The 11088-nt window shown below is 37.3% G+C and overlaps 1 protein-coding gene and 1 long non-coding RNA gene across 2 annotated transcripts; both read right to left on the bottom strand.

Annotated features, from left to right (window-relative positions):
- On the bottom strand, positions 1-5267 carry LOC125316716. The gene is made up of 2 exons (XR_007199805.1): positions 5191-5267; positions 1-117 (listed from the first exon to the last, which is right to left on the bottom strand). It is a non-coding gene; the product is annotated as an uncharacterized LOC125316716 (long non-coding RNA).
- An 820-nt stretch (positions 5268-6087) lies between these two features.
- Positions 6088-8126, bottom strand: LOC125316492 (ankyrin repeat-containing protein BDA1-like). The gene is made up of 2 exons (XM_048284845.1): positions 7482-8126; positions 6088-6816 (listed from the first exon to the last, which is right to left on the bottom strand). Exons 1-2 carry the CDS (start codon positions 8124-8126, stop codon positions 6088-6090), a joined length of 1374 nt encoding a protein of 457 aa, XP_048140802.1.
- Positions 8127-11088: the final 2962 nt, after the last annotated feature.

The following is an 11088-nucleotide window of genomic DNA, read 5'->3' as shown; positions in this document are numbered from 1 at the left end:
AAAAATCAACATACAAACTTTTTACAGGTAAATTTCACTCAAGACCTTCCTCAACTCCTTCCACGACCAGCGAACACAAACTTCAATCCCGTGAACATGCTTCGATGACTTACTCAGCTACACAACATTACGCATGACCGGAATTTTAAACGTCTGTTCCGAACAACAACCCAAGATAATCGAATCTAGAACCGAGCCTATTTAACTCAGAAATTGGCCAGAACAAGTCTTATCCGAATCCTTCCTAGCAAGTTCACATGGGGATGGGTTTAGTCTCCGTTCATTGATAAGGTTGAGGCACGCCTAGTGTCTAACTAGCGATTAACTTTCGAGATATAAACAAAACTAAAGCATATCTTTTCAAGGTAGGATGTGGTCGTAATTATTAAGATGAGAAAAAGAGAATTGTGACAAAAAGGATTTTTAAAAAGAAACAAAAGCTAACATAAAACTCAAAATACATGAATTTAAAAATAAATATGTTAGATTGTGATTAATAAAACAAAAGTAGACTAAATCCAATGATACACTGTAGCTTCAATAAAATATGACATTGACCCATAATGTGCAAAAAGATCATTTTTTTTTTTTTTTTTTTTTAATAAATTTTAAATATTTTTTATATTAAAAAAAAAAAAAAAAAAAAAAAAGAAGAAGGAAAATTTTTTTTTTTTTTTTTTTTTTTTAAATTTTTTTTTTTTTTTTTTTTTTTTTTTTTTTTTTTTTTTTAAAGTTTTTTTTTTTTTTTTTTTTTTTTAAACCCCCCCCTTTTAAACTTGGGGTTGTTTTTTTTTTCCTAATGGAGGAAGAATGATGTGGGGCTCCTGAAGTTTGGATTTACGTTTTTTTAATTGGGGAATGTAGGATTTTGGAGTTTGATATATCCTTCTTTAATTAAGTTAGTTTAAGGATATTCACTTAGTATGCATATCTCAATTTATTTTCTTCATTATGTTAATTTTCTAAGTGCGTCAAGACATCTTAATTTCTATTGGAAGACACCATTGGAGCTAGTTTCTTTTTTAAGGTTTAGCTAACCTTTTGTCATACTCTCAATATTCCTGTTTTCCGTTACTTGATTAGCTTTCTCATAGCTTTGGGGCTTAAAAACAGATAAAATTTCTTCGATCTGATGACAATTGACATGCATGGGGTCAGAAGATTCTAAATCCTCTTTTCTGGTAAACGACCTTCGCATGAGGAAAACAATATTTCAATGATTTGATTGAACTTTTATAGGGTAACCAGGAACAAAAGGCAATAGAAAGACCCAGTTAAGCAACTACACAATTCCAAAGATGTAAGAAACAATGATGTTCAAATGCCATTATCATTAAGTGACCAATCACACCAGCAACAATAAGAGACACCGCATAAAACCGACATGCTCATGAACCAAGAATGTACCTCCTTCGAGACACTTCTTCTTCACCCGCTTCACATGATGCAATTTGACTCAAACGCCTAACCAATAACCAAACAATCCACTCCCAAATTCAAGCGGAAAATCAAACCAGATACAAACCAGCAAAGTCTGAGAAGTGCAGAACGAGCTTAATACATGAAGTCCGATGGAGAACAGTGAGACTGACCTTATGATTGTGTTCGTGAGCTTCGGCTGCTCAATCTGAGCGTCGACCATGTTCACTGCTTGCCAAAGAAAAGCACAACAAAATGGCAATTCCAAAGCGCACAATACATCAGCAAAAGTCAGTTCAGATATTTCACTTAGGATTTGTCAGTTGTCTTTTTAAGAAGAAACATGTGAGTTGCTGATCAGGAGGAACTGGCGGCCTGCTAGCTTTGATCGCCAGCCCAACAGGAGGTGATCAAGCACGAAAGCAGAGGGTAGTGGTAACATCGTGTTGTAAGCTCTTACGAGTTACGATCAGTACTGAAACAGAGTACACAAGACCCGAAATACAAGCATTTGGCAAAAATCAAATCAGCAATGATGCAATATCTTCTCACGTGTGTATGTAAGCTCTTATGATGAGTATAGTCTCAAATTAGGATCAAATTGAGGTTAAATTGAAGCTCGAGGGTCACAGCCATCAAATTCCAATGGAGTTCCTGCAAATTTCAGTCAATGGTAACGTTTACAGCCAGGAATCCTAGAGATCTTGATCATGTATGGCACTTTAAACTATGAAACAAGCGAATTCAAGACATACGCCGCTCTGACAGCCATGATCCCAACAAATGCCTAACAAGTACAGCATTATTAACATGAATTTCCTCTTTCGACTCAGCATACAAAAGTATATGCAAACATATCAAAGTGGCATCATATTTGCATGAAGTTTATGTCACATAGAGATCCTCAAATCATGACGAGAAAAGTCAGGCTTATTTTCAGCAACTTTTTGGCCCATCAATGTGGAGCATTATGTCCGAATTAATATTTATAGTGAACCGACCATAGCACGAACCTGTGTCACTGGCTAACCCCAGCGACCTATCATCTTCGGCCACTGCCGTTAACCCTCACTTCCACCACCACTAACCACTAAAGGTTTCACAAATACGAATCAAACAGTACCAATATGCATAGGAAGATAACGTAAAACTGGAATTCGGCTAGCGAAATTTACTGGAAAATCATCATGTGCGTCAGTGATTTGAAACCATATTTTTCACCGGGAACCTCTGCTAATCACCATTGAGTCACATAGAATGCACAAGATAGCAGAAAGGGGTGGTCAGTAAAGTACTCAAAAGACAATAAAATCAGACCATCAATAAGTGAAGGAAAATCTCGGTTGACAGGAAATGGACTAGCAGACACCACAAGTAGTTATTTTTTTTTTAACAAAACCATCTGAGACATAACGGATTGCTTTGCAAACCATCCATAACACAAGCTAACAATCACGAATCTGACTTATGCATTTCGTCGAACAAGTGGTGAGCAACTAGGAAAATGACTCTATAATGCAACACGTTAATCCAGAGGCTTCTAGAAAAGGTTTAATTCCTATCAGTGAAAAATAGTTTTCAATCCCGATCACTTTTTCAAGCGAATATCGAAATCGACTTCAAACTCAACCTTAAGTTGCGAAATAAGCAATGCAGAATGTTTTGGGCCCTCACGCTCATACACCTTACTACAAAAAAATCATCAAAAAAACATTTTACAGGTAAATTCACTCAAGACCTCTCTCAACTTCTTCGACAACCAGCAGAAACAAACTTCAATCCCGGGAACATGCTTCGATGACATACCCAGTTAAACAACATTACACATGACGGGAGTTTTAAACGTCTGTACGGAACAACAACCAATCCAGATGCTAAGCATGATAACACTCCTCAGATTTGCACACGAGTTTCAGTCAGGCATTTCGACGAACACAGGACAAGCAACTCAGTTTAGTGATCGAGAGAGCGAAGCAGCGATTTAAAACCAGACGTCCACAATATCGTCAAACCAGGCCCAAATCAATAAAAAAAAAATGGGGAGTTGGCCAAATTGGGCGCGCAACTTCTGGGCCAGCCCTTTTTATTAAGAAATTTGAACGACTCTTTCTTTCTTTCTTTCTTTATTATTATTTTTTTAGTTTTCAGCTAGTGTTTCTTTCTTCTTCTTCTTTTAGCTAGTTTCTAATTTTTATTAAGAATAAGATCTCTTTCTTTCTTTCTTTCTTTCTTTTTTTTTTGTCAGAAAGATGTCATTCATATATTAAAATAAAACTCAATGAATTCTTGAGATGCATAAAAGATTTTCAAGTCTAGCAAATCCCAAATAGACTATCTCCCCTGTTCTCCTTAGGGGTTTCTCTCCTTTTTCCTAGCAGGAGCCACCGCTCAAGTGCCAACACTGAGGGAGAGAGAGGACCTTCTCTCCCTCCTCACCCCTCTCCCTTTTCTCCCTTTTGTCTTTCTTTTCTTTTCTGATCTGTTCTGGGAGTTTATGTGCGTGAATAAATTTATGCAGGTGATCTTGAATGTACGTGGAGACTAGTTCGGTCATTTGTCCAACCAGCAGTTATCGAGGAGGATGCTCATGATGTGACTCTACAATGCTTCCAAGATTAGTCCGTCTCCCCCTTTGATTTAGATTTAGGTCAAATTTGAGGGTTTTACTCTCTCAAACTAGATTTAGATATATATTTGGTAGTTCCTTACACATATTTGATCCGTGTTCTTTCAACATTTTAATATTGGTGACTCTGCATGGCGATGGTGATGAGGACGTCGAGCCTAGACGCGCACCGCAAATCATTGCAAATGGAGTGGGAAATTCCTCGGCTATGCTCATCATTGAATCTAGTGGTGATTGGCCGCTGAATGTTTACGGTGTTAGATTTGTATTGAGGGATGAGAGTGTGTCCTTAACTATATATTGTGCTTTGTTATTAAGAATAAGACTTTGAATTGTTGACAAAAATTCAGATGTTAGCGCGCCTGGGTCCAAATTGGAACAGTAATTTTCTTACGTGTGGATAGAGTTGGATATTATTTGGGGGAAAAAGTCCAATATAGCCACCGAACTTTTGTTTTGGGTTAGCCAAGCCCTTATACTTTTGATTTTTTGAGTAGACGTCGCATGCTTTAGGAATTTGTTCTCAATCGAGCCTTTCTCCTTTTCATTTTCTCCATAAACGTCATGTACTTTAGAAATCTGTCTCGATTGAGTCCAGATTGACTGGCCTACGAATTAATCCCACTACATCACAGGGATGGCATCATCTTAAATCGAGCAAATCAAATGATCGTGGTCTGCGACACCCAGCAGTAATTCTACCTGTGCATGGAGGAAGATCGTGAAGGCTAGTTGTTAAGTATGTTCTTAAGTAACATAATTGTAATGCCAGTCCACATACCTTCAGGCTGACGAATGATGTCCTTTTAGAAGCTTGTTCTCAATGAGCTTATATACGATTGATCTTCGCAGTCTCTGCTAAAGTTGCATAGATTATAACTAATTCGCATCTGAAAAAAGCTAAAACCAAAGTTCTTTATTTGCAGTCTGATTCTTAATTAGTAGTGCACATGTTAAACTCCCCACTCAAAACGAATATAAAAATCCCAATGTAATCCCTACATAAAAAGTAGGCTAAGTTTTACTTTTCAACCCCTTTCATCGCTTTTCCAGTTAGGTCCCCTTGTTTTCAATTTATCTAATCAAATTTAGAGGTGAGCAACCGAGCCCATTTAACTCGGAAATCGACCCCGAACAAGTCTTACCTGTCTCATTCCAAGCAAGTTCACATTGGGACAGGTTTGGTGTCCGCTCATTGATCAAGTTGAGGCTCACCTAGCATCTAACTAGCGATTAACTTTTCGTGATATAGAATATATCTAAGAGAAGAAATGACGTTACTTCATCATAAGTCGGTAAGTTTATAAATAAATTGAAGCATATCTCTTCAAGGTAGGATGTAATCGGAATTATTAAGATGAGAAAAAGAGAATCAATACAAAAAAGAATTTTTAATGAAGAATTTAAAAAAAAATTATATATATACGAATTTACAAATAAGCATGTTAGATTACGATGAATAAAATAAAAGTAGACTAAGTCTAACGATACACTCAAATACTTTTGAGTTCAAAGGTACCAGTCGTGTTCCGTCCATTCTTTTTGCACTTTTAAGGGTTAGTGTCCTATTTTATTGCAATTCAATAACACTATATTGCAAGCCGCAAATTCTTAAAAGAGTGGACCCGCAATAATTTTTAATTAATTACTCTCCATTTTTTTGTGATGAAAAGAAGACCGTTGGGTAACAATCACCTAAAGATTATTATATAATCAATTCTCTCTAGAGAAAAGGGTTGCGACTGTATTAGTTTGTTATGTTTCATATATAAGGATCATGTAGTTTACTACTTTCTGAAAAACCTAAAGAGATTTTCGTCCGTGCGAGTTGCAATTCAGTGGCTTTTCGTCTCCACTGCATCGAAGTTGAATCCGGAAAAAAGCCATTCGAAAATAAGAAGAAGACTTAAAGGCCTCTCAGTATTAAGGAATTAATAGATGAGTCCATTACATGGCAGTAATAAGAAGAGTCTTAGCTTTTACAAACCTGGGGACTATAAACATAGTTATCATATTGCACACGCGAGAAGAATACTTGCAAACTATTTTCCATGCTTCAGTTTTGGGAAATGGCCGACGCGTCTCCCTGTGGCATCGATTCCGCATAGGAGCCGGTTGTGGTTTGACCACGCCTTCCACTTGGCTGCCAACGAGACCAGCAGCAAGCTAAAAAAACATGCCGTTATGACGATTCCCGCGACGTCATCAGATCTCGTGAATTCGATCGTAAGGGTAGCAAAGTAGGCAAAACCAACAGAAACCGCTGACAAGTAAACCGGGGAAGCGTGGGGCAGTAGGGGAAAAGCCATCATACAGATTGTGCCAATGGAGGCCAAGAAAACAAAACTGTTGAGGGTCGTGAACGCGTACAGATATGCGCCGCTCAGAATAATGTTTCCAGCACGATGTGGTTTTCCAGCGGGGATGCCGCTGGAGTTGGCCGGGAGATTTGGAGAGTTATCCTGCCAGTATCCTCCTGGAGGAGTGAGCATGGCTTGGTAAGTGGCAGTCGTAATTAAGGCAGCCACTATAAGGACTATGTTGCGAACGGATTCATCTCTGAAGCCGAATTCAAATACGATCCGCTCGTACGGTGTTAGTGGACTTCTTAAAAACACTGATAAACGGATGTTTTTACTGAGAGTAGGATCTCGTAACTTCTTCGCCAGATCTTGATCGCCGCTAGGATTCGCTTGGAAGATTTCTAGAGCCGTCAAACCCTCGAAGTTCCTCACATTTACTTTGACATGCCCAATCAACAGGTTGATGATCTGGAAGAAATGCAAAGGGAACAAAATGAAGTATCCATCCCTTCAATTCCAATCGTTTTTACTTGCCATGCGCATGGCGACAAAAGTGAGCCTTATTTCAATGCACATTTAACAGTGAGTTTGGGCAATACTAAGTGATGCATGGACCGACTGACTAGCTCATGGAAATTTAAGGTTTAGGATTAATTAGTTTACTGAAAACCTTATCCTTTATCAAAAGATCCAATCAAAAATATTTCAACCCATGTAATGAAAACCTTAGATTTCTTACTTGTGGAGGCTTCAATATGGTTTGATTATCACAATAATCACCAATAATATATCATGTCATTTGATAAATCATTTTTGTTGATGATTTTCTTGTTTTTCCATTGGACCACTCCTAGCATGTAAATTATGGATATTACTATAGTTTACAACACCATGCTATACAACGTCAAGTGTCAATCGTCAAGCGTCAAATGTCAACCGTGAAGTGATAATATTAAATAATATACCGTTACCCAAAACTTAGTTCAAATCTCCTCTCTACCAATGTTTCTCAATCCATGTACTTTCAATCCCCGGTATTTCATTATCATAACAATTGTTCTTGGATTATATTACGTCAAATTGAAGGATCAAATAATAAAAGCAATCACATCCATGAAATCGGAGAACCATACCTCAGGCTGCCTTTCTAAAACAGCAATATGTAAGACAGTATTACCATCTTGGTCTTTCCAATCCAAGATTTCTGTTAGATTGACTCGCTTAAGCCATCCAAACAAAACCTTGAATGCTTCGAGGTTGTGGCTCTTGAGGGCAACGTGAACCGCAGTCTCGCATTGGTTCGTCAAGTCTTCAATTGACGACTTATCCCATAGGAATTCGGCCAGGAGTTCTAGGAGCTCGACATTCTCCTTTGCGCTGTCTCCTTTTTCCTTGGCTACGAAATGCAAAGGGGTGATCCCGCCTCGTCCTCGGACTCGGACCAACTCGGGGTCGAGGGTCATCGGTGCCCTCACGGTGCCATAATGCTTCTTTTGCAAAGCCAAGTGCATGGGGCTGTGACCCCCTCGATTCAGCTTTCGAGCGAACGACGGCTTCAATATGGCTATCTCCATTGCCACTTTAGTTTTCCCCTTGTCGGCGGCGTCGTGCAGTGCAGTATTTGGGAGGGGACCCTCGGATCCGTGATCTACGAGATTTTCGTCCTCCTCAATTAAGCTATATAGCTCATTAACCTCATCACGTTCGATTGCTATTGCTAGTCGACGCCGAGACTCCCGAGCCTTTTCTTCTTCGTTTTCGGCCGGACTCTTGCCCATCATATTACTGGGGAAATGTAGGAGCAGAGGGGCTTTTGCTCGGTGATGATAGATGGAAGTGGCGAACTTGCAAAACCATATATAGTGCCACGCTCAACAAAAATTTAATTAGGTGGGTCAACAAGTGTACTGGTGGGCCCAACGACAGGTTGGGGGCGAGTGGGGCCCAACATATCTTAGACCGGTGCGTACTGGTCGGATTCTCAGGAAATCGTCTCAAGAAGGAAAAATACTGTGTCATAGCCCGTATGTTGAAATCGAACTGTAAATTACCGTGTGGTATACTCTTTCTAAAAAGTGGATCAAGCATTTAATACTCTGAAGCCTCAGATGAATTTTGTGTGGAAATATCTTGGATATAAATGGCGGCATGTTTGTATTGTGGTTTCGATTTGATACTCGTAGTCCACCTTCATATTGTGACATGATGTACACATGTACGGACCGATTTTGTTCCTTGGCTTAATCGCGGCTAACGTGTTTCCCGAGACTTAATCAAAGCGAAGTAATTATCGGGGCTTAACAATAGTGGAAATGATTTTTCTGATTGGCGATGCGCGGCTATAAGGCCTTCTTGACATAAGCATAGGATGAGTTTAACACATACTTGCCATACTATATTACATTGTTTACGATATGATGCACGTCTTATGATTTGCTGGAATATACGCGATGCCTGTGAAATGAGTGAATGCGACGCATAATCGTTTCTAAAGCTGAATTATTCCCTTTTGTTCCTTTACTATTTCTCCATGTAAAATAAAGAGCTAATAAAGCTGAAAGAAAAATAAATAAAGGAAAAACAAAAAGCAAAAGTGCCACTTCCCTACCATTAACCCATCGAATCTTTCTCAGGTAATAGAAAAGCATTCACGCTTTGTTATTGCCAATCCCAAACTAAAGAAGATAATTTCCAGATTTTAATAATATATTTGAAGAGTTAATAGCATCGGACTTGTTTCCTCCTTTATTTGAAACAGGTCCACTTATAGACCTTAGCATACGATTATTTCTTCGAGCTCATGACCTCACATCGGTTATTCAATCCGATTCAATACATGGAGGCAAGTTCTCTACTCGTTACTATAATGATCTATTAAATGAAGATTTCGAGTTTCAAGTTTAGCATCGTATTAGCTCGGAAAATAAAGCTTTATAAATCATGGGTGCACGACAAATTTGAAGATTTATTTGTAAACTGGTGAATTCTTCATCGCTTCTCCTCTTTAATGTAATTGGCAGGTGAGCTTTCCATAGTCAAAATCAGATGGCTGCTAATAATTAGCTCATTTGCTTTTTAATCTGAAAGCTTTTGCCCAAAAGTTTCAGAAACATGTGAATTGTAACTACGCATTGCAAAACCGCAAAACCAAACTTACTTCACATAACTAGTAGCTTCCTTTGGGGAGGAATTTCGAAACAGCCTTATAAATGACGACAACTGACTCAAATAATATCGTAACTCTGTTCTAGAGGGAGTTACTCAAGCTTCACATATAGATATTGATAAATTATTTGAAGCATAAATTATTTTGATTAGTGCTTGCTAACTATTACTAATTGATAAGCTCCAAAGCAAATGCCAGTAAATTAAGTTGATACTTTTGAAACAATTAAAAAGAGGGTAAAAAGTCACAGATAAAAATTGGTGATTTCGTATAAGAGTTGATAACCTTAGCCTTGAGTCAGCCCTGCAAATGAATCCAAGTAAATTATCGGAACGGTTCGAAATAATCAAATGTACTTTGATGTAACTCCAATAATAGTTGGTAACTCAAGCTTTGCAACGTAAATTTATTAGACTTTTGAAGAAGTTGGGTTTAAAAGTGCTGGAAATGTTGTACGAGTGTTGGAAAAGTTAACTCATTGGTAAGCTCCGTAAATAAATATCGTTAAGTTATTGGAATTGCTAATTTATACAAGTACGAGTGCCTTGCTTTTAACACATTTTTAAAATCCTAAAAAAAGTTCCTTAAATTATTGGAACAGTGGGTAATTTTTGGAAAAATAACTTGATAACTTATTGAAATAAAGTTTGTAATTTCATATGAGAGTATAATTTAGGCTCCATATGTAAGTAAGTTACTAAGAGAATGGGAAATTATAAAATAAGTTGGTCATTTCGTGTAAGAATTGGTAACTTTAAAGCAATGATAAGTTTTGAAATAAATGTTGTGAACTATTGGAACAGTTAGTAATTTTTTGGCAATCAAATAAACATCGGCAAGTGGACTCAAATAAGATTTGATAATTTCACATAATAGTTAGTAGCATTATCATTTGGTAAGCTATGCAAATAAATGTTGGTGAATTATTGGAACAATTGAAAATCCCGAAATAATCAAATAAAAGTGAACAAGCGACTCAAACACTAGTTGTTAAGCAAAAATTAGTCGGCGACTTAATGAAAGAAAAATGGCCAAGTTACTTATATTAAGGTTTGTAATTGAATAAAATTAGCACCTTATCATGTTTGTAGGTTATACAAATCAATATTGATTAGTTATGAAGTCAATTAGTAACCTTGGAAACACAAATAAATAGTGGTACTTTCACAAAACTGTTGGCAACCGAATAATATGTTAATGGCTAAATAAGTGTACATATCAACGATCAAACACCATTTGTGAAAACAAGAATAATGCCTCAATTTGTTTTCTAAAAGTCGAAATTGTGATGACTACTTTGAAGACTAAAAAGCAAAAAGCTAGTAACTAATAAAACAAAGTAAAGTGCTAAATTTGCTATCGCATGAATAACATTGGTACTATCATGTCTTTATTCTGTTTTTGGCGATAAAGAACGGAATAAAGGATAAAAAGGAAAATTCTTGGAGACAAAGGAAAACACTAGTTTTCTCGAAGTTTCATGTTCATATCTCTCATCAAAGGGTGCTATTTGACAATATTTTGTAAAAAATAAATGATTTGGATAACCTTTTTTTTTAAATGATTGCTTGCAC

This window comes from Rhodamnia argentea, chromosome 9, assembly GCF_020921035.1.
Source record: "Rhodamnia argentea isolate NSW1041297 chromosome 9, ASM2092103v1, whole genome shotgun sequence".
NCBI classification, from domain to species: Eukaryota; Viridiplantae; Streptophyta; class Magnoliopsida; order Myrtales; family Myrtaceae; genus Rhodamnia; species Rhodamnia argentea.
This window is presented reverse-complemented; position numbering and strand designations above follow the sequence as displayed.